This window comes from Lutra lutra, chromosome 9, assembly GCF_902655055.1.
Source record: "Lutra lutra chromosome 9, mLutLut1.2, whole genome shotgun sequence".
In the NCBI taxonomy this organism is placed as follows: domain Eukaryota; kingdom Metazoa; phylum Chordata; class Mammalia; order Carnivora; family Mustelidae; genus Lutra; species Lutra lutra.
This window is the reverse complement of record NC_062286.1, coordinates 129,480,055-129,503,800: the sequence shown is the minus strand read 5'-3', so window position 1 is coordinate 129,503,800 and position 23,746 is coordinate 129,480,055. Positions and strand designations below refer to the sequence as shown.

At 47.7% G+C, this 23,746-nt stretch overlaps 1 protein-coding gene across 1 annotated transcript; it reads right to left on the bottom strand.

Annotated features, from left to right (window-relative positions):
- Nucleotides 1-4: 4 nt before the first annotated feature.
- Nucleotides 5-23,724, bottom strand: DNTTIP1 (deoxynucleotidyltransferase terminal interacting protein 1). Its single transcript, XM_047745176.1, has 13 exons — nucleotides 23,555-23,724; nucleotides 22,907-22,977; nucleotides 22,151-22,247; nucleotides 16,879-16,977; nucleotides 10,706-10,774; nucleotides 10,389-10,445; nucleotides 10,074-10,132; nucleotides 9,141-9,186; nucleotides 6,932-6,990; nucleotides 6,770-6,830; nucleotides 2,055-2,126; nucleotides 482-537; nucleotides 5-372 (listed from the first exon to the last, which is right to left on the bottom strand). Exons 1-13 carry the CDS (start codon nucleotides 23,657-23,659, stop codon nucleotides 234-236), a joined length of 990 nt encoding a protein of 329 aa, XP_047601132.1. The 5' UTR covers nucleotides 23,660-23,724; the 3' UTR covers nucleotides 5-233.
- Between the last annotated feature and the right edge of the window lie 22 nt (nucleotides 23,725-23,746).

The following is a 23,746-nucleotide window of genomic DNA, read 5'->3' as shown; positions in this document are numbered from 1 at the left end:
TCACTGTCTGTTTATTACAAACTGTTTAATTGCTTCTTAACCCAATAACTTTAGAAATATAGAACCACGTGCCAGTGTGGGGGTGCTCTGTAGTGAGTCACTACAGACTAGCCCAGGCACAGCTTAATGCCGCTGAGATCCATCCAGGAGCAGTCCCAGCAGTGGCCTCAGCCGTGTGGGTGACAGGGTCTTGGAAGAGGGCTGCCAAGAGCAGCCAGGGGACCTGGCTTCGGTCAGGTCTGTGGAGGTGCTTCAGCAGCACGATGCTCGTTCTCTGTCCGTAGTGTCTCCATGTACTTCCGCATCTTCTCAACCATCCAGGAGGGTAGCACAAAGGATTTCAACTCCTCCAACTTCAGGTCCAGGCATCCTCTGGAATAGACATCGAGGAGGAGAGTTGAAGCAAGGGTGGGTGGAGGCCCAAGCGCATCCCAAGGGGCTACTGCGGGGGGTGGGGCAGGGTACCGATGACCGATTTCACCTGTAGTCATCACTGGCCGCGAGGTCCCGGATGTCCTCCTCGATGAGGAGGTAAGCCTAGGGCAAGAGCAAAGGAGATTGATCATTGCCTCTGATTCATTTCAACTCAATATCACTTTATTAAACATGTGCTTAATGTAAGGGCTGGAAGGGAGAGGGGCCTCATTTATAGTTGAGGGGGGAGTGAGTAGGGAGAGACTGGAGAATAGCTCCCTGAGACAACCTTTCACTCAAACAGAAACTTGATGGGTAAGGGAGCTGGGATGGGCGACTTCCTTACAGCCTCCTCCTCCTCTTAAAAAAAAAAAAAAAAGGACTCTGAGGTGGTTTAACATGAAATGGCAAGGGAGCTAGCAAAACACACATGGAAACGGAATCAGGAGGAGGAAGCTGTATGTTAAGTATGGAAGTGAGATGATTTGGTTTTGAACTTCGTGGCAAAAGGGCAAATGTGAGAAGCTGCGCGGCTGTCTCCTACCAGCGGCCTGCAGCATGGCTGTGGCACAGTGCCATGGCTGCAGGGGGAGGGAGCCCTCTCATGTGCTTACCACACAGAGGCTGTGGGAAAGTCTCCCGTGGGAGACAGTTCTTTCTAGTCTTAGGGTCAGGACTGTGTGTCCCTGGAGTAATCTGTCATCTTATGAGCACTGTGAACTCTGTAACCAATGAGATGTCCTTGAGAAGGCCTAGAGTTAAATTTGCAAAAATGCACAAAAGTGTGCTGGTTTCCTAAGTCAGCTATTAAAAAAAAAACCACCCCCTTTAAAGCTACTTTTCCTCATGGCTTAACATTAGATCCCATCTTTCCTTTTCCCCATCTATTTCTTATTTACATATGTTGCATTTTATCCATCAGTGGTAAGCTCCCTGAAATCTTCTGAAACGGGGTATAGGAGTAAGCCCAGTAGTAAAACAGAAGATAGTTTCCTTGCCAGGAAGGAGAAGGCACACTGTCTGCAAGGCCCCTGAATTCTAACAGGAGCAGTCCCATGGTAGGACTGAGTCCTCAGGTGGGGAACACCGTGTATGACAACAAAGCCCTGCTAGTTTCAGAACACCTGCAACCATGGTTTTCCCAAGATCTTTGCTTGATGAGCTAAGAACTTTTTAAGCAGAGGTGATTCTGGAAGGGGGTGCTAGGCGTGGCAAACAGGTTTCACCACATGTGCTAACTCCTGCAGACAGAAGGTGCTCCCTGGAGCACTGTGTTTTGGGGAAGAGCCTACAGCTGTGTCTAGTGGCAAAGGTGGTGATCCGTGAGAAGCATCTGTCAATGGGCATACGAGGGAAAAGTAGCGTTCCGTGTGTCGGGCACCTGCCATTCTGATGCACAGCTAATAGAATCTGAATATGAGGGATGATGTTGGAGGGAGTGAGGGAGTGGTGAGTGGGAAGGGAATCCACAGAGTAAGTCCAGTCTTTGGGAAGGGGCCTCTCCACCCTGACAAGTCTCCCTTTCCACATTCATCAGGCTCAGGGAGTCTCAGACATGGAAGGAAGCTGCCACCAACAGCGGGACCCATGGCTCCTGGGCTGGGTGGGTCTCTGACAGGGCATGTGTGAACAGTGCTTACCATTTTCCCCCCTGTTGCCCTCATGTGATGCTGCTCGGCCAGCCAGTGCTTGTCCTGGGGGTCGGCTGCGTACTGCAAGGGATGAAGTCGCAGATGTTAAGACTAGTGGGAGGATCCTCATTTGGTCTCAGAGCAACTCTCAGCAAGACCTTGTCCCAGCCCGGTGAATGCAGAGGGCTTGCCAAGCTCTTCACAGTGAGCAGAGCTGAGCCCAGGAGGCCAGGGGACAGGACCCAAATCCCAGAGATTTAGCAAGTTTCCTACCCCTTCCATTCTCAAAGCACAGCACTCTGGCAACTGGTCAGACCGGTGACTACTATTCCAGAGTTCTACCCTTTTTCAAAAAATGACCTGAGGTAGTTTGCCACATGTGTGAAATGTTATGGTAACCATATTTTCTGAAACAAAACTCAGGACAGGTCATGCTCTGGGGGAGGCAGAACAGCACTGTGGGTAAGAAGTTCATTTTGGAATTAGGTTTATATTCTGGTCCCTGCCTCTTAGTAGATGGTGTCAACCTGGGCAGAAATTTCCTTGAGACTCAGTTTCTTCATCTGTGAAACCAACAGTATTAATACTCAGGAGCTTGTCAAGGATAAATGAGATCGTGCATAAAAAGTGGTAAAGAGAGGGGCGCCTGGGTGGCTCAGTGGGTTAAAGCCTCTGCCTTCGGCTCAGGTCATGATCTCAGGGTCCTGCGATCGAGTCCCACATTGGGCTCTCTGCTCGGTGGGGAGCCTGCTCCTCCCTCTCTCTGCCTGCTGCTCTGTCTACTTGTGATCTCTGTCAAATAAATAAATAAAAACTCTTTAAAAAAATGCATTAAAAAAAAGTGGTAGGGGCGCCTGGGTGGCTCAGTGGGTTAAGCCGCTGCCTTCGGCTCAGGTCATGATCTCGGAGTCCTGGGATCGAGCCCCGCATCGGGCTCTCTGCTCAGCGGGGAGCCTGCTTCCTCCTCTCTTTCTGCCTGCCTCTCTGCCTGTGATCTCTCTGTCAAATAAATAAATAGAATCTTAAAAAAAAAAAAAGTGGTAAAGAGTATCTGACACACAGGAAGTGCTCAATAAAGGTAGGTTTTAGAAAATAGGTAGGACATTTGAAATAGAGACAAAGCTGGGAAATCTGTATGGTTACTACCCTTTGAGTGTAAATAATTATTTCACTTCCCAAGTAATGTAAATATTAATAAAAAATTTAAAAGTAAGCGCTTTCTAACCCAATTTCAGTCCCACTTCCAGGGGTTTATCCTGCAGAATCCCCCACACATGTACACAAGGGATGTTTGGGATAGCAGCATTTGTAATAGCAAAACTGTTGGAAAAACATAAATATCCACTACAAGGGAGTAATGAAATAAATTATGGAATATCTATCCTATGAATTCTACACAGCTGTTAAAAATAAAATGAGGGAGACTTAATTTAATAACATGGACAAATCTTTTAAGACATTACCCACAGATTGAAGATGGTCAACCCACCGTTTCTGTAAAGGACCAGCTAGTAAATATTTTGGGCTTTGGTGGCCACATACATCTTTGTCACACGTCCTTCATTTTTATTTTTTTAACTGTTTTTAGAGATTTTATTTTTAAGTCACCTCTACACTCAACTTGGGCCTTGAACTTACAACCCCAAGATCAAGAGTCACATGCTCCACTGACTGAGCCAGCCAGGAACCCCCATTTCTATTTTTTTAGATCACCCTTTAAAAATATAAAAAACTCGAGTTGGACAGAAACAGGCTCCTGGCTGGATCTGGCTCACAAGCCATACCTGGCCTTGTACTAGAATGTTAGCTCTTCGAGGGTAAGGAGTTTTGTGTGTCCATTTTGTTCACTGTTGTATCTCTAGCATTTTGAGAATGTTTAGCACTCAATAAATACATGTCTGAAGAATGAATGAATTTTTGGGTGAAAAAATAAGATCAGAGAACAATATGTAGTCATACAAGTATTATTGATGTGTACAGTCAATAACATAAAATATCACTGAAGGACACAGCCCCACCCATGTGTGTGCACAGAGAGAGCCTGGAGGATGCTGCTGCTGGCCTCAAGGGCAGGAGACTCTGAGTCAAGGCTGAAGGGGAACCTGGTGGTTTGTTCCCTAGTAGCTTCTGCATATTGGGTCTTTTTATAATAAGAATGGGTTTACATATTTCTATAATAAAAAAAGCTAAAAAGGAAAAGAAAAATTTGAATAATGCCTTCAGGAGGACAGAAAAATGGGCAAAAGATACAAGAGGCAGTTTACAGAGGAAGTACAAAGGGAAGCTAAATGAATGAAAAGATGCCTGTCGTCACTAACAGAGAATGAAAAGTAAAACAACTAAAAATATTTTTTAAATTTTTTAAAATTAAAAAAATTTTTTTTCATCTTTTTTTTAAAAGATTTTATTTATTTATTCAAGAGAGAGAGAGAGAATGAGAGAAAGTGTGAGACGGGAGAGATCAGAAGGAGAAGCAGACTCCCTGCCGAGCAGGGAGCTGGATGTGGGACTCGATCCTGTGACTCCAGGATCATCACTGGAGCCCAAGGCAGTTATTTAACTAACTGAACCACCCACATGCCCCCTTCCTTCCACTTCTTAGACTGGAAAGATTACAGTGAGAGATTGTTCCCACTCGTAATGAATGCGGGTTGGCAGTTCATTACAAACGGTAGATCGAAGAATTGGGAATGTGTGCCGGTAATCACGAACATTTACAGAGCCTTGCCATGTGTCAGCGGTGCCCTGGGAGCTTTCCTGCACTCTCCTCTTATTCTACCAAGCCTACAAGGTTGGATTGTATCTTTCTATTTTTGTAGATAACAAAACAGGCTCAGAAATGGGAAGGAAAAATAAAATAAGAACAGAACAGAGAGGACGGCAAACCTTAAGAAGCTCTTGACTCTAGGAAACAGTGTTTCTGGAGGGGAGGGGTGACGGGCATTAAGGAGGGCACTTGATGGAAAGAGAATTGGGTGTTACATGCAACTGATTAATCACTAAATTCTACCTCTGAAACTAGTAATACACCATATGGTAACTAAACTGAATTAAAAAAAAGAAAGAAAGAAAAAGAAATGTGGGGGAGCCTGGGTGGCTCAGTGGGTTAAGCCTCTGCCTTCAGTTCAGGTCATGATCTCAGGGTCCTGGGTTTGAGCCCCACATCAGACTCTCTACTCAGCGGGGAGCCTGCTTCCTCCCACCCTGCCTGCCTCTCTGCCTATTTGTGATCTCTGTCAAACAGATAAATAAAATCTTTAAAAAAAATTAAGGGGTGCCTGGGTGGCTCAGTGGGTTAAAGCCTCTGCCTTTGGCTCAGGTCATAATCCCAGGGTCCTGGGATCGAGCCCCGTGTCGGGCTCTCTGCTCAGCGGGGAGCCTGCTTCCCAACTCTCTCTCTGCCTGCCTCTCTGCCTACTTGTGATCTCTGTCTGTCAAATAAAAAAATGAAATAAAAAAAAAAAAAAGAGGGCGCCTGGGTGGCTCAGTGGGTTAAGCCGCTGCCTTCGGCTCAGGTCATGATCCCAGGTCCTGGGTTCAAGCCCCACATCGGGCTTTCTGCTCAGCAGGGAGCCTGCTTCCTCCTCTCTCTCTGCCTGCCTCTCTGCCTACTTGTGATTTCTCTCTGTCAAATAAATAAATAAAATCTTTAAAAAAAAAAAAAAAAAAAAGAAAATAAAGAAAGAAATGTGAAGCCGCTTGACCAAGGTCACACGGCTACCAAGCGGTGGAAACAGGGCTGAAGCCACACTTCTAACCATCGTGCTACTGGAGTTCCAAGGAGGTGCCGGAACACATACACTTGGGGGAATGATGCAAGAGGGTTTTGGAAGAGGTGGATCTACAGAAGAGTCAGGCAGAGATCTAAGCCCGGAGGGGAGGAAGGTCATCAGAGGGAACAGCAGGAGTGAAGATGCTGAAAGGAAAATGAAGTAGCAGGTAGGCCACACCGTCTAGGTGCTGAGGCTCTCAGGATATAAGACTGAAAAAGCAGCAGCAGGTCCACCCTTCAAAGACCCTGAACTTGCACAGAATGTAGTAGACAGAGCCGTAATTCTGGGACCCCAAGCCTTATGTATGGGTGCAAAAACACATCTTGAACACACATGCACTACTATTTTTCTAATATATTTGGATACTTTTGTGATGGAAAAAACACAAATTCATTTAAGGGGTGATTGCTATCCTGCCCCCCATTATTTTCTTAAATAGGACAGACCTAAGGTCCTCTCTCTAAAAGGGTTAGAACTGTGCCCGCCCGTGCTCCACTCTCTTTATTTTACATACAATTGAATAAGGTAATGGTTAAGAGCTCAGGCTTTGGGGAAGACAGACCCAGACTGGAATCCTACTCACATTAGTCTTACCCCTTACCGGCTAAGTAACTTTGGGCCAGTCACTTAGCCTTTCTTTACCTCTGTTTTTATTTTTTTATGTATTGCGAAACAATGATAGCCATCTCCGTTTTAAAGAATAGCTCCCGGAGATAATGGAAGTGCAGCGCCCGAACCCTGTCTGGTCTGCACTAAGCATACAAGAAAAGTAGCTGTTACTGAGGGGCAGAATGTTCAGTAAATTCCAAAAGGTAAAGGTTAAGGGCAGAGGGGTAACTAGAGCGCAGAAGACCCGACTCCCAGATCAGTGTCTGTTCCGAGCTTCTCTGTGCGGTCTGGAGCTCCCAGCGTGCACTGCGGTGGCCCGCCTCACCCCCTGCACTCGCCTACCTTAAAGAGGTGCGGGTGCTTGATGTAGATTCTTCCTCTCGTGCCCCCCATCCCCAGGGCCCTGAAAAGGGACAGAGGAGTGTAAGGATTCCATCCTCTGCAGTCCTAGGGGTAGGCCCCCAAGCTGCCCCGCCCCCTCAGCACCAAAGCTCCCGAACTTACTTGTTGGCTCGAGATCCCAACACGAAGGTGGTAGATTCATTCAGCCGGGCTGGGTCCCACTATGCAAAAGACAGAGAGGCTGGTAAGGTGAGGTTTACCTGGTGGGCAGGATGGAAATGCTCTTCTCCTATCACCATCCTCGTCCACTATTCTGAACAGCTGAATCAAGAAACCAAGTATTGACAATATGCTGGGCTAGATATTGGGGATAAAGAGATGAGTAAGATAGTCTCTGCTCTCTGGGGGCCACAGACATTATGTACAGATAATTAAACCATCATGAGACAGGCAGGGATACAGATGCTGGGTGTGAGGGATGCCATGGGGGAGGGCAACAGGAAGGCTCTCTTGTAGAGTTTAATTCCCAGGTTAATTCTGGAAGGGCCGAGGGGAGGAAGAAAGGGCGGCACAGTATGAATGGTAGGAAGCGAGAGTGGGCTTGGCAGGCTGGAGAGACCATGAGGGGTTCTCTGTAGTAAAAGGAGAGAGAGCACAGATTAGGGAGAGGCAACAAATGAGGTAGGAGGGAGAAGCAGAGAGGGGCTAGAGGCCCGGATGTGCTTCCTCCCCCCACTCCTCGGAAAGGGAAAGTCTGTTTTTGTTTTTACTAGAGATCAGGTGGCACATGACAGTTCAATAAATGGCTTCAGAGATACGAGCTAGAGGAGACACAAAAAATAAACTGGGGTGGGAAAGGAAAACAACCAGGAGGAGGTGAGAGCTGGCTGGTTCCTTCGCAGCCTCGTTTAGGGGAGGGACGCGGTGCCTCTCAGCAACAGGCTGGATCCCTTCCTTCAGCCCTTGGCAGGGGACAGAGAAAAAGCAAAAGGCTCAAGTGTGCTGCTTTTAGGGGTCTGCACTTCATTCATTCTGTAGGCCACGGGGAGTCACTGAGGTTTCTAAATAAGGAGAGCCAGATTTGATTTAAAGACCGCTCACTTGCCCACACACAGCTGATGCGTTCCAAGTGGCAAGACTACAGGCAGGGAGCGGTTTAAGGGTTGCTGGACTAAAGCATTTCTGAAACAAGAGAAGGGTCTGAGCTCAGACGGCAGTAAGGATGACAAGGAGGGAAGAGGAACTGGGATCTATGTGGGGAGTGGGCTCAGCCAGGCCTCGAGGGGACACAGATGGGAAGGAGGGGAAGAGGGAAAGATGACTGAAGTGGAGAATGTCAAAGAAGGTCTATGAGGAAAGATTCTGACTGCAATTTTAGATAGCCTGAGTCTGAAATGCTGCAGAAGCTCCAGGCAGGGAGGTCTAGCAGACAGCAGAAGACGTAAATTCTAAACCAGAAAGAGACATGTGGGACAAAGAGGTATGGTGACCTCGGCACACATTGGTCCCTGAGATCCTGAGAGTGAATGCTTGAGAGCACTCACGGAACTTGACGTGCAGGAGTGGGCCAGGGAGACGACTCTGAGGGATGCCCACGTACAAGGCTCACGGCTGAGGAAGAAGGACTCATGAGAGGGAGAAGGGATGTCCGGAGAGGAACACAAAGATCAGGGAAATGCAGGATTATTAGCTCGAGGGGAGCAGAGTTGAAGACAAAAGGCACGGTCACTGGTGTGAGAGCAGAGAGGGCCAGTAACACAGGAGGTGGAACATTTCTACCAGACAGAGCCTCCACCAGGCCAGTGGAGCTTTCGCCTACCTTACTGGGCTTCCATTTGTGGCTTTATTTGAAGAAAGGATTCTACTGCTAAAAGAGCTTGCAAACAACTGTTCTGGAGCCAAGAGAGGCTAATGGTTAAGACCATAGGCTCTGGTGGCAATGGATCTTGGCTTTGACATTTGGCTTAACCATCTAGCAGCTGTGTGACTCTGAGCAGGTCTCTGAGCCTTCATTAAGTTCAAGGGTATTAAGTGTATACGATAACTATACTTAATACACTACACCACAGAAGGGTAACAGAATCTATCTCAGAAGATTGTTATAAAGATTAAATGAGATGACATACAAAAGATTTAGTGCAGGGCCTGTCTTATAATAAGCACCCCTAATTCCAATCCCCGTTTAAGATCCTTCTGGGAGGCCAGAGGGGGGGTGGTGTGGGTACAGGGTGGAGGTTGGGGAATAGGTGGGATGGCTCTGGAATGGCGTGTGCACCTCCCTCACACTCTAGCCCCTTCCCTCATGGTGGGTCCAGAACCTTGACTGGGTCTCCCTGGGATAGTGGTCACTGCCATGCTCACATAATCATACCTTGGGGCCTTCTCGGCGAATCGGTTCACAGGATTTTGGTTTCCATCTGATTGGAAGGAAAGAAGAAAGGTAAATTCTCCGAGGTGAGGCCTAGGACTGGAACAAAGCCTGCTGGTGGTGGTAGGAGTTCCTCACACACTCTCACTTTGGCCCTGGTGGTCTTTCCTCCTGGTTACTCACTGAGGAGGTACAAAGGCAAAAAGGTATTCTAGGACTGGCTCTGAGACTACCTAGCCATGAGGGCAGGTCCAGGAAGCTCTCTGAGCCGTCCTTTCCTTCTCTGTGAAAAGGAGGGAACAACAGCAACTGCCCCTCCCCCATGTTTGGGAGCCACGGAGCTGCCTGGGGGTGGGGTGGGGAGACCAAGCCACAGTGTGGCAGCCTCACTGCTCTACTGCTCTGTCTCCCTAAGCCAGTGGTTTCAGACAGTCCCCGCTGCTCCCAACTAGACTGATGTGGCTTTCTCGATCAGACTTCCACGTAAAGTCTTATTTGAAAAAAAGATTCTGTTGCTTCACAACCTTTGTAGTACAATGTTGCTCATTATTAATTGGCTGACCTTGGGCAAAAATTCTGAGTCTGTTTCCTGATTTACAAAATTAACTATACCTTCACTAGTGGGTGGCTGTAAGGGTTAGAAGGTAAAGTATGTAAGATATTTAGAGAAGTCACAACACGTTATGAGCCTTCAGTATGTACTCACAATAAAAACAGCTCTGGTCTTAAATCAAGCTGGGCAGAACGGTTCTGGGGCAAAAGCAGGATAAAACAATGTCCTCCCTGCTGCCTTCTTTCCGGCCCTCAAACCAGACTAACCCTCCCCCACGGTGACTCAAACAGTGGGATCTGATTTTGGCAGGCGAGGATCTCTGGCCTCTCTCCCTCCAGGCCCACCCCCTCCCCGCTCTCCCGGCACTGCCGGCCCCTACTCACACCAGGCCAGCGGCTGCCCGGTCGTTTGACAGCATGTGTCCAGGAGGCCGTCCCTTCCTCTGCCAGAAAGAACAGCTGTCAGAGGCCTGACCCCGTGGGAAGCCCCACCCCACGTGTCTGGCAGGCCTAGAGTCACTTGGTGGAGATGGTTTTCCAAAGAGACCAAATGATGCTTGAGAGCGAACAGGGAGAGTTAACAGCCTCCAGGGGTCCTGCTTCTCATGCTAGAAAGGCCCCCATGATGCATGAAGGAAGCCCTCTATCTTCTGGAGTCGTAGGGTCTTTTCCCAGCCAGAAAGCATGGAGATGAGTTACCTTTTTGGGAACAGGGCTTCCTCGATGGGCACATTCCTCTTCTGTCTGTCGGCCGCGCTGGAGGAAAATGGAAAGGAGGGGTCAGTGGCGAGCCAGTGCCTGGGATCGGCAGGTTCAGGGGCTGCTGAAGGCAAAGCCCTGCACTACCTCATCGGCCCCTCCCTGGGCTGGGCCTCCTGAGCTCTCCCAGCATGACGCCGTTTGGAGCTCGTCCTACAAGTGCGTTGTATGTGGAAGCTCCCTGGGCCCAGAGAGTTCACCTGCCTCCCAGCCTCCTCGCTCTCCCCCTGCAACATCCCAGACCCAGCGATTCTGACCTTTATCCCTGGAAGCTCATGGGTCAATCTGGGTATTACTTTTTCTCCATCGGAAAATAGTAGTTTAGCCTGAAAAGAAAAGACCAAGTGTTAACAGTCACTATTGTGGTGCGTAACAGCTGGGATAAACTCCAGATTGGGTTGAAATGTTTTCATGATCAGTACAAAAGCATCTTGAGAGATGCATATACATAGATACCTACCTTCTTTCTAAAAACTTCAGTTGACCCTTTACCCTGCACAGGCTGACTTACACAGTTTTTTTTCCATAAAAACAGTACAGTACTGCAAATGTATTTTCTCTTTCTTACAGTTTTCTTAGTAACATTTTCTTTTCTCTAGGTTATTTTATTGCAAGTATACAATCTATAAATCATATGACATACAAAATATGTGTTAATCAGCTGTTGATGTTATGGGTAAGGTAGTTCTGGTCAACATAAGCTGCTAGTTTTTGGAGTCGAAAGTTTATATGTGGGGGTGCCTGGCTGGCTCAGCTGGTAGAGTATGTGACTCTTGATCTTGGGGTCATGAGTCTGAGCCCCATGTTGGGTGCAGAGATTACTTAAAAAAGAAAAAATAAAAAAGGAAGGATGTTATGTGTATTTGTATATTTTACACTGCATGAAGTTGGTGCCCATCACCCCTGCCTAATTTTGTTCAAGGGTCAACTATAATTAATGATCATTGCTGAAAAATTAAAGATGAAACTATACAAAAAATCCCCACACCAAACCTGAAATCTCTGTATCTACAGACTACTGTTAATACTTCTTTCCTTTTTCTTTTTAAAGATTTTATTTATTTATTTAACAGAGAGAAAGAGACAGTGAGAGAGGGAACACAAGCAGGGGAGTGTGAGAGGGAGAAACAGAATGCAAAAAAGTCAGCAGGAAGCTGACTCGAGCCGAAGGTAGACGCTCAACCAACGAACAGAGCCAGCCAGCTCTGTTAACAGCCCTACTGTTAATATTTCAGTGTAAATTCTTCATTACTTTTTCCTATGTAAATATATACTATATATTATTTTTCCTAACTAAATGTATTAACATAATACATATTCTTCAATAAGCTACTGCTTTTCATTTAATAAATACTGAGCTCCCAGTGTAGACGTGCTAGGGACATAGTAGTAAGCAACACATGCAAAGTCCCTGCTCTTGCGGAGCTTCTACTCTGCGGGCGATCTGGATAATAAGCAAATAAATAGACATATATCACAATAAACAGATTGTGATAAATGGTGTGGAGAAAAAACCCCAGGCAGATGTGACAGAACTAGCGAGGGGAGGGCTGCTTTAAGTAGGCGGTCAGGGGAGGCTGTGCTGAGCAGGCAGCTTTCTGGGCTAGGCTGGGGAGAAGAAGAGCTGAGAGGTGTGTCAGCAGCAGGGAGGAGGGCAAAAGCCCCAAAGTGGGAACAGACTCGGCTTGTTTGAAGAAAAAGATGGCCTGGCAAATAGTGGGTAGAGGAGAGAGGCGTGAACGAGGAGCGTGAATGAGGCAGGCAGGGCCCTGCAGGTTACGGGAAGAGTTGTGTTCTCTCACAAGAGAACGTGCGCGGCATTCGATGAGCCTGAGCAGTCCCCTCTTCTGGAAAGTCTCTCCTACTGGCTCCTGTGGCCACACTTCCCTGGTTTTCCTCCTACTTGTCTGGCCACTCTCTCTTAGCCTTCTTTGCTGGTTCATCTTCCTCAGTGTGGTTCATTCTGTCTTCTTCCATTTGGTATTCTATCTGCTCTCATCACGCTCACAGCTTCAGTTAATATCTACGCATGGATGATACCGTAATTTAAAAAAAAATCTGAGTTCAGCGGCGCCTGGGTAGCTCAGAGGGTTAAGCCTCTGCCTTCAGCTCAGGTCATGGTATCAGGGTTCTGGGATCCAGCCCTGCATCGGGCTCTCTGCTCAGCGGGGAGCCTGCCTCCTCAAATCTCTCTGCCTGCCTCTCTGCCTGCTTGTGATGTCTGTCAAATAAATAAATAATATCTTAAAAAAAAAAAATCTGAGTATAGTTGACACACTATGTTGACCCTATGCTTTTTTTTCTCTTCAGCTGTGTCCTCTCCATTGAGCTCCAGATTTATACAACGGTCTGCCTGGTGTCTATGCATCGAGGTCCCAAGTTTGCTAAGTCCAATACTAGACTCATAAACCTCCTCCAAACGTTGCAGTGAAGAGTGCACAAGTCTCCATGTGAAATTATGTGCATGTTTTGCGGTAACGTAATTCATACCTGCCTGCCTAACCAAGCTGTAGGTTTTAGGAGAGCAGGAGCCCTGCTTGTTCATTTGCCATTTGCTCCTTCACTTCCTCCTTCACTAACGCACGCAATCATTCGGCACACACTCAGCGTCCTCCATGTTAAAAGTCCTATTCTAGGGTGGGGCAAACTGTAGTGAACAAGGTTAGGCCTCAGCTCTTGTAAAGCTCAAGCTTTTAGCAGAGGTGGGGGTATAAAGGAGACAGAAAAACTATTAATAATTTCCGACGGAAGTCAGGTGTAGAAATCAACAAGGTGATAGAGATTAACTGGAGTTGGGGAAAAGAGTGAGAATGGGGAGCTACTTTATTTTTTAAAAAATATTTTATTTATTTATCTGTTAGAGAGAGCGAGTGAGTGCACAAGCAGGGGAGCAGCAGGCAGGGGGAGAGAAGCAGGCTCCCTGCTGAGCAAGGAGCCCAAGGAGGGGCTCCATCCCAGGATCCAGGACCCTGGGGTCATGACCTGAGCTAAAGGCAGACACTTAACCAACTGAGCCATCCCAGCATCCTTACTTTATTTTTAAAAAGATTGTATTTATTTGAGAGAGAGTGAGCGAGAGGAAGCGTGAGGTGGGGCTGGGGCCCGGAGGCAGGAAAAGGTGCATAGGGAGGCAGAGAACCAGATTCCCCGCTGAGCACACTGAATCCCAGGACCGGATCAGGACCTGAGCGGAAGGCAGATGCTTAACTGATGAGCCACCCAGGTGGGGAGATGGGGGGTGGGGTGGTGGTGGTGGTGGGGTGTTACTTTAGATGAAGTGGCCAGGGAAGGCCTCTCTGAGAGGCAATATTTGAGCTAAATCTGAAGAAAAGAAGGCAGCTATATAAAGAGTTAAGGATAGGGCATGCGGGGAAGTGAGCACAGCAAGTGCAAAGACCCTGAGCCTAGGGTACTGGAGAACCAGAAGGGATTCCAGTGCAGCTAGAAGACAGTCAGTGAGGGGGCGGCGTGAGGAGTCGCAGCAGAAAGTACCATTTACTGAGTCCTTGCTATTGATCTAGAATCTTTAAAGATATTACAACAATTAATCCTCCCAACAATCCTACGGTGCAGCACCTCTACACCTATTTTGCAGATGAGAAAACGGAGATTTAGTAAGGTGAAGTAACTCGCCTCAAGTTACACAGCTAGTCTGGTAAAGTTGGCTAAGCGACTGCCTTCAGCTCAGGTCATCATCCTGGAGTTTTGGGATCGAGTCCTGCATCCGGCTCCCTGCTCAGCGGGGAGTCCGTTTCTCCCTCTGACCCTTCCCCCTCTCAGGCTCGCTCTCAAATAAATAAAATCTTAAACAACAACAACAACAACAACAGCAACAAAACCCCAGGACTCCTATCTGGCCAGTGCAAATAAAAAGAAAGCCTACATTCTTAACTACCATGCCAAATTTTTCTTAATGGATGTGTATTAAATAAATAATTAAATAAGTAAATAAAACGAACAAACAAAAACCAATTTATCATGCAAACAAAATCAAGCAAACAAAAAAATGCAAGGTAACAGGATATAGATAAGATCAGCCTTTTCTCCCTGAGAAATAGCCAGAAAGGTGTAGCCCAGGAGATTAGGAAGCATGATGTGCGGTAGGAAGGGCAAACAAATCAAGTCAACCCCAACAAACTAAAACCCCTTCTCTAATTGTCTCACGTCCGATGTGAAGAATCTTTTCAAGCAACAAGAAGTTCCGTGGGCAGTTCAGATGAGGGGACGCCAAAGAACTTCAAGTTTCCTGGGCTACCTGAAAACCAGGCTCTGTCGGGAGGCCGCTGTGTATTATAGCCACGAAGAGAACTCCCATGTATTTATCGTGTAGTATGTTCTTTGTTGTAACGCACCCACGTGGTGCTGGTCGCGTATGAATATTTTCTCATTTAATCCTCAGAGCAAACCACTGGTGCTGGGATTCTTACTCCCAATTTTAGGGATAAGAAAACTGAGAAAAAGAAGGGTCAAAAGACTTGTTTGAAGTTTCTTGATTCATCTGGTTTCCTGCTGAACTTTGGGCTTTCTACCTTCCCGATCTCCAATTCCTGCGCCCTGATCACACACCGTGTGTTCCACACTCCAGCTTCCCAGTCATATCAATACCGGCCAAGGGACTCCAGGAGGTGGATATGGGGACTCAGGAGACGGAAAAGGTGTACCCATCTACGGAGTACAGATCATGCCCCCCGTTCACTTTCACCTCATCCTTCCGGGGACTCCTGGAGAGTTGCATACATTTCCCTTCCATTCTCTAGGGCAGATCTCAGACCACTTTCCTTATGGCAGCCAGAGTGATCTCTCAAAGTGCCCATCTCAGTAGGCAGCTCTTCTGCTTGGAACTCCACACCTGTAATTTGGCTTGATTTGGCCTCTGCTACTTTTCCAACTTCAACAAGTATCACAGGCATTTTTAGACTCGATGTCATGCCTCCCGAGCACCCCCCGAGAGGCAGGAAGGCAGAAAGGGTGACAGGCCCCACGGTAATAAAAGGGGCTGTGACTACTTGTAGAGTGATGTCACCACTCGCAGAGGTGAGAGAGCGCTCGGCTATCCTAACTCTCGCTTGCTCAGAGCCACAGTTTCTTCATCTGGAAACTAGGGATTACAATATGTCTTCTGGGGCGTCAAACTAGTGCACGTGAAAGCACTGGTCCCGTACGAGGTACAGAGGAGCCACTTCCCTTCTCTCCACCCTCGGAAAACCAGCAGCCCTGGCTTCTTTCTGTCCCTTGGATGTACTCCGCTTCCTTTTACCTCCAGGTTCCGTACCTTCTAGTGTACTCTCTCTTCATTGCCTCCTGTGCTCACAGCACTCAGAACAGTTTGTAATTCCAGATCTACTGAATGATAACTGGAGTAACGTCAGGGAGCTGGGATAAGGCCTGTGTCCATTTTGCATAGCGCAGTTGGGGCCTGGCACAGAAACGGCGCACGATCTATATGAGCTGGAGAGGTAAATAAACTTGAGAAAGCATTCTGGGATGCAACCGAGACTGAAGGTTTATCAGTTTAATCTTGATTCAGTTCAAACTTAGAAGAACATTCGCAAACTTCCATGTTTGATTATGAGCAGATGTTACAACTGATCGTAACATACTCCAGTCCCAGACTGAAGGAATGAATTGGCCTCCTAGGAGTTTGGCAGACTTAAGTAGAAAACCATGGGAAGCGGATCAGCTTTCACTGCACTAATGGTTAGAGTTCTGCCCTCTCAAAAGCTGAGCTCAGGCCCTGGTCTTGCTCTTTTCTGAGGCTGTGCCTGAGCAGGTGGCCAGCCCACCTCCTAGGAGACATGACTCATCTCCGGAGAATCACTCTCCTAGGACTAAGTTCAAACCCGTCTCTGCGGCTCTGAGTGTGTAGAAATTTCCATCTCTGACAGCCAGTGGTTTCACAGTTAACCACAGAAGCGGGTGATGCTGACAATTCCTATTAATAAGAACAGCTGACACAGGCAAACAGGTTCACTCCTATTTTGGGAACACAGGCATTTTTAGACTTGATGTCATACCTCTCGAGCACCCCCCGAGAGGCAGGAAAGCAGAAAGGGTAACAGGCCCCGCGGTAATAAAAGGGGCTGTGACTACTTGTAGAGTGATGTCACCACTCGCAGAGGTGAGAGAGCACTCGGCTATCCTAACTCTCGCTTGTTCAGAGTCACAGTTTCTTCATCTGGAAACTAGGGATTACAATATGTCTTCTGGGGCGTCAAACTAGTGCACGTGAAAGCACTGGTCCTGTACTGGGTACAGAGGAGCCACTTCCCTTCTCTCTGTCAGCAGCAGCTCCAGGCCCTCTCTGGAGGCTTGTGGCTTATCAGGCATCCCCCCCCAAGTACCATGAATGAAGTGATCACACTTCTTAGTAGAGCCCTGAGGACGAAGCCTGGGCCTACGTCTCTGCATCTCTTGTCCCTTTGGGTCTCACCTGCTCCAGGCAGCTCCGACAGGCCTCCTGGATCAGCTGCTCTGCGTCCACCTCTTCCCCGACATTGTCTCTGACATTCAGTGCTGCCTTCTGGAAGAACTAGGGAGAAGTACAGCAGAGGACAAGGTCAGAAGACCTGTTATTCTGAGATAACTTAAAGGAAACAGAATGTAAGAGAGAAGCTTTTATCTTTCTCTCATACAGAAGGGAACACTGATTACGAACGTGGCTTTCAGATCAGACAGATCGAGAGTCGGTCACTTCCCGCTCTATTCTGTCTTAAGGAGGATCACAATCATGGAGGTGCCCAGTGGATGGCCATTAAAGCATTAAGGTGTAAATAGGGCACAATCGGGGCGCCTGGGTGGCTCAGTGGGTTAAGGCCTCTGCCTTCGGCTCAGGTCATGATCCCAGGTTCCTGGGATCAAGCCCCGAATCGGGCTCTCTGCTCAGCAGGGAGCCTGCTTAAAAAGAAAGAAAAAATAGGGCAGAATCAAAGAATAACCTAAATGTCAATTATAGCTTAAATAAATCACGGCACATCCATATTAGGAAATATGCAAATATTAAAAATTACAGTAAAGATGGTATAGGAGAGTATGTTTTTGACATGAAAAGGCATTCATGATATATTGCTTAGGAAAGGAAGCAATGTTTGGTACAGAATGAGCCTATTTATTTAAAACAGCAAAAAGGAGCACCTGGGTGGCTCAGTGGGTTAGGCCTCTGCCTTCAGCTCAGGTCATGATCTCAGGGTCCTGGGATTGAGCCCCACATCGGGCTCTCTGCTCAGCAGGGAGCCTGCTTCCCCACCCCCCCACCCCGCTCTCTGCCTGCCTTTCTGCCTACTTGTGATCTCTCGCTCTTTGTCAAATAAATAAATAAAATCTTAAAAAAAATAAAACAGCAAAAAGCAAATACAGAAACAAAAAAACTGCAAGGATATATATATATATATACACATACATACACACACACACACACACACACACACACACACACACATATATATATTTTAAAGATTTTATTTATTTATTTGACAGAGATCACAAGTAGGCAGAGAGGCAGGCAGAGAGAGAGGAAGGGACGCAGGCTCCCCGCCGAGCAGAGAGCCCGATGCGGGGCTCGATCCCAGGACCCTGGGATCATGACCTGAGCCGAAGGCAGAGGCTTTAACCCACTGAGCCACCCAGGTGCCCCTACAAGGATATATATTAAAGTAACAGTGACATTATGGATGATTTCTTTCTTTTTTTTGCTTATCTATAGTATCTCAATTTTTGTAACATACCTGCATTACTTCTGTAGAAGGAAAAAAGAATGCCAGTGCCCGCAGTGAACAGCCCAGGGCAGACCAGAAAAGATCCTGAGAGTAGAAGGTCCTCACTGAATTCTGACCTTGCCCAAGCCAAAAGAAGGTGTGGAATGGGTAGCATGAGACCTGACCAGGGTCCCAGGACACCCGAAGTCCCAATCAGCTGGGGAAGGGGAAGGCAGAAGTTTCTTTCACTGTGGAAGAGGGAGAGTCAGAGCCTGAAAACACTGAGAGACAGGTGATGGGAGGTCCCAAATGGAGGCACCAGGAACACATTCATAAGAATCCAAGTTGTGTCTCCAGAAGACAATGTCATACAGAAAAATTCTGGTACCTGTATACTGTAGGAGACAACTATGAGGATGTACTTTCTTTTCTCATCTCCTCTCCTCCTTCCTTCTTTCCTTTTCTTTTTCTCTCTTCCTTTCTTTCTTCTTTTAAATTTTGAGTAGGCTCCATGGCGCCCCCTCCCCCACAACCTGGGGCTTAAACTCATGACACTGAGATTAAGAGTTGCGGGTGGCTTAGCTGGTTAAGTGCCTGACACTTGATTTCAGCTCAGGTCATGATCTCAGGTTGTGAGATCGAGTCCCACATCGGGTTCCCCTTCAGTGGGGAGTCTACTTCTCTCTTTCCCTCTACCCCTCTCCCCACTTGCATTTTCTCTCTCTCTCTCTCAAATAAATAATCTAAAAAACAAACAAAAAACAACAAAAAAACCCCCAAAAACAAAAGGAAAGAAAAGAAAAAAGAGCTGCATGCTGTACTGAGTAAGCCGGCCAGGCGCTCCCCAAGGGGGTGTTCTTTCATTTTATATTTGACAAGGCCGAATGCCTGATATTGTTAATGTTCAGCTAAGGAGAAGTACAAGAAGGTGTGGATTAGAAGTCTGATGAGGTGAAGAGGAAAATTCTTCAGGCAAAATTAAATGAACAGTCAGATGAGTTTCACTTTAAAACAAAACCTTAGGGTGCCTGAGTGGCTCAGTTGGTTAAGCATCTGCCTTCAGCTTAGGTCATGATCTCAGGTTCCTGGGATTGAGTCCTATGTGGGGCTCCCTGCTCAGTGGGGAGTCTGTTTCTCCTTGTCCCTCTGCCCCTCCTCCCTGTCCCTCTGCCCCTCCTCCCTGTCATGATCTCTCTCTCAAATAAATCAATAAAATCTTAAAAAAAAAAAAATCCCTAAGAACTGGAGATGAATACTGGTGTTCAGTGTTGATTACTGGCTAAGTGAAACCTAGCTAAAACAATCTGGATTCTTTTTTTTTTTTTTTTAAGATTATTTATTTATTTATTTGACGGATAGAGATCACAAGTAGGCAGAAGCAGGCAGAGAGTCAGACAAAGAGAGAGGAGAAAGCAGGCTCCCCCCGAGCAGAGAGCCCGACGCGGGACTTGATCCCAGGGCTCTGGGATCATGACCCGGGCAGAAGGCAGAGGCCTAACCCACTGAGCCACCCAGGTGCCCAAACAATCTGGATTCTTTACAACCAGCCTGAGAAGTGGGCAGTGTGATGAATATATAGGGGTGACCGTAAGTGGACTCTCGACCTAAGAATTAAATCTGGTCCTGCATAAGGCATTCGAAAATGCCGCTGGGATAAATACAAAATTGTAAAAGCGTTTAGAGAGAAATTTTCTTTTCTTTCTTTTTTTTTTTTTAAAGATTTTATTTATTTATTTGACAGAGAGAGATCACAAGTACACAGAGAGGCAGGCAGAGAGAGACAGAGGGGGAAGCAGACTCCCTGCTGAGCAGAGAGCCCGATGTGGGACTTGATCCCAGGACCTCGGGACCATGACCCGAGCTGAAGGCAGAGGCTTAACCCACAGAGCCACCCAGGTGCCCCTAGAGAGAAATTTTCTTGAGGAAAGAATATGTTTTCTTTTCTTTTTTTTTTTTTAAAGACTTTATTCACTTATTTGAGAGAGAGAGGGAGTGCTGCATGTAGGAGCGGTGGGAAGGGCAGAGGGAAGAGCAGACTCCCCACTGAGGAGGGAGCCCGAAACAGGGCTTGATCCCTGGACCCCGAGATCATGACCTGAGCTGAAGTCAGACACCTAACTGAATGAGCCACCCAGGAGACTGCTGTGGGATTTTATTTTATTTTTAAAGGTTTTATTTACTTATTTGACAGAGAGAGAGATCACAAGTAGGCAGAGAGGCAGGCAGAGAGGGGAGGGGGAGCAGGCTCCCCACTGAGCAGAGAGCCCGATGTGGGGCTTGATCCCAGGACCCTAGGATCATGACCTGAGTGGAAGGCAGAGGCTTTAACCCATTGAGCCACCCAGGAGCCCCTGCTGTGGGATTTTAAATAGGGGAGTGACAGCCTTAGATTTACACCTTTGAGGTCACTGGCATCTGCAGGGAGGGTGGATGAAAACGGGGAAGAAGAGCAGCAGTAGGGGTCACAGGAGGGGCCTGGGTAAGAGAAAATGAAGGCCTGAACCAAGGCAGAGGTGAGGAAGGAGAAGGGCACGACAGATTGTGAAGTGGAATGTACAGGACTGTGGCTGGACAGGGGAGGTGAAGGAAAGGCAGAGTCCCTGGTTTCTGGCTTCTAAATGAATGGTAGTCCCATTCAAACATCACATGTCCCAGAATGAGCTCCTGATTCCCCCTGCTCGTTCCTGTCTTCCTCATGTCAAGCCAGTGGCAATGCTGTGTTTATAGTTGCCCAGGGCAGATAATATGCGTTCACTTCTCTTGTTCTTTTACCCGCACATCTGAATCATCAGCAAAGCTTGTTGTTACCTCTAAAACACACGTGGAATCTCACCTTCCCAACACCTTTACTGCTAACACTCAAGCCACCATCATCTCAAGCCTCCTCCTGTAGGTGATTCTCTGCACATCGGTCAGGGTGACCCTTTAAAAATGTTCACATCAAATACTCTGCACAAAACTCTCCAAGAGCCTTAAACCCCAACATTCTTACCATGGCCTCAAAGGTTCTCCATGAACTGGGCCCCTCTTTCCCCTCTGATTACCTCTCCTATTACCCTCCTCCTGGCTCAGCTGGCTCTAGCCACATTGGAGACTTTGTTGCTTTGAATGTGCCAAGCATACCGCTGCCTTAGGGCATTTGCCCTTGTTCCCTCTGCCTGGACTGTTTTTCCCTGATGTGTCTTGTTTTTCCCTTCCCTTATTCAGGTCTCTGCTCACATGTGGTCTTCCTGGGCACAGTCTATGAAACAGCCTTACTGTTTCCCACTGGTCACTCTCTCCCCCTTCTCTGTGGCATTCCCTAATGTAGTACATATCTGTTTAAAGAGGGCAGGGACACTGTTCATTTTGTTCTCTGCTACATCCTCAGTGCCTTGAACTGTGCCTGTATTACGGTGGAAGCTCGTGAATACTTCTTGAATGAATAAACACAAGAAGAAGAGGTTTAGGAAGAAAAAGGTCAATTCTGAATATGCTGCTTGAAGCATCTATGGGACAATCAGAGTCATGCAGAAGTTTATTTAGAGGCTTAGAAAGGAATTTTAAATAATAATAATGTTGATACTGTTACACAAATAATAAAAACACTTGTTTGGGGACACCTGGGTGGCTCAGTGGGTAAAGCCTCAGCTTTCGGCTCAGGTCATGATCCCAAGGTCCTGGGATCGAGCCCCGCATTGGGCTCTCTGTTCTGCAGGGAGCCTGCTTGCCCCTCTCTCTCTGCCTGCTTCTCTGCCTACTTGTGATCTCTCTGTCAAATAAATAAAATCTTCAACAAACAAACAAACAAACAAAAACACTTGTTTGAAGCATGGTGTTGAGCATATTACACTTAAATTATTTTATCCTCAAAATAGCTTGGCAGAAGAGGTATTCAAGTTACCCCCAAAGAAAGGGGTAAAAGTTCTCAGGGGTTCAGAACTGGAAGACTTTACACATCTGTGTGTAGCAGAGAGATTCAGGGGAATGTGATGTAGGAAAGGCTTGGCCATGCCTCTTTGTCCCTCTCACCTTCATGTACTTGTTGAAGACAGTCTGGATCTCCTCATTGATGCTAGGCTGCAGGACAGCGCGGAGGAGGTCCATGGAGATGGCAGGATCTGTGAAACTGCATTCAGGAAGGAGACACAGTCAGGGGTCATGTCCCAGACATATCTTTCTTAGTCTGCCCAGCCAATTACTGACACAGGCTCCTTTAGCGACAATAATAGATAGCTTCACCTGAAAACAAGCTACATGCCCAGGTTCTGTGCAAACTACACGGACATGGTTTTTTATTCCATTTCCATAATAACCCTATGAAATGAGTTTTATTTTTTAAAGCGTTTTATGAGATACAAAGTCTATACACTTTAACGAGTAGTTGTAGAGAACATCCACTTAATCACGACCTGTCAAGAAATATAATCAGCATCCCAAGGTCCATCTTGTGCTCTCTCCCTTCCCTGACATAAATATTACTGTTTGCATAACAACAAAACAGAAAACCCCAAAATCCTACTGTTTGCTATTCTGCCTTTTTACAGCCCTCAACCACAGAGCCTACTGAATGTTAGGGATCTCAGGCACTGCTGAATCCATGATTCCCCATTTTGTACCTGAATTCAGAGGGGGCAATGATTCAACCAAGATCAACACAGAGTTACAGAAGCTGAGTCTCCTCTTTCCTAGTCCAGTGTTCTTTCTAATGGCTGATGAGCTCTTTCCAGCTCTGTGCAGGGGGGACCCCAAGGGTGCTGGGAGGTGAATACCCAGGACCAGCCTTACCTTGTTGTCATCTGTGAGCGGCGGCCCCTTCGCTGCACCTGCCGGTGCTTTATCATTATGTTCCAAGGATTCTGCGGGGACCAAGGGAACAGATGTCACTGAGGCCCGTGACACTGGAGTAGAGGTGGAAGGTGAGTATGAAGTTAAACTTAGACACCCCTGTTTCTCAGGGAATTTCAGCGCTTCTTCCACCCTGGGGTAGGAGGGAGGGCGGCGGCTGAAAGGCCCTGCGGGGTGGAGGAACTCCGGAAAAGTTTCCTGCTTCCAAAGTCCCAAACCCACCTTTTCTGGGACGGCAGGAGGAAGGGGAGCCAGTGTTTACCGAGGGACTACTCTGGGGCAGCCGGTGTGCTGGGCGCTTTCTTCGCATTTACACCCCAACCCCGTAACAACTTTGAGGCGGCACTAATCATCTCCATTTTACAGAAGAGGAAACTGGAGCTCAGGGGTTGACAGGACTGGCTCACGTCACCTAGCTAGGAGGGCGGCACCAGAATTTGAATCCAGGTCGTCGGACTGAGAAAACGCCAACCCCCTGGGCAGCACTAGCCGCCGCGTTCTCTTGCCCGCGGGCCAGGGTCCCGGGAGCCCGAGGCCCAGACGGCCCGAGCCCAGGCCCAGCCCGGGCCTCCCCGGGGGCGTCCTCACCGTGAGAACCAGCTGCCCCGCTGCGCCCGCGTCGCCTAGTTCGGGGCCGCCCCGCTCTGCCCCGCCGGGTCCCCGCGGCTGCTCGGCGTCGCCAGTGGCCCCCATGGCTCCCCCAGCCCCCACAACTTGAGTCCGACTCTGCCACCGGCCGGAAAGTGGCCCCGTGACGTCATTGGAACGCGCCGCGCGCCG

Excerpts from the sequence above, each read along its gene's own strand:
- DNTTIP1 (XM_047745176.1), bottom strand. The coding sequence starts at position 23,659 with ATGGGGGCCACTGGCGACGCCGAGCAGCCGCGGGGACCCGGCGGGGCA. Across the intron at positions 9,187-10,073 it reads CGGGCAGCCGCTGGCCTGGT|ATGGAAACCAAAATCCTGTG; the intron begins GTGAGTAGGGGC and ends CCTTCCAATCAG. Across the intron at positions 373-481 it reads GCGGCCAGTGATGACTACAG|AGGATGCCTGGACCTGAAGT; the intron begins GTGAAATCGGTC and ends TGTCTATTCCAG.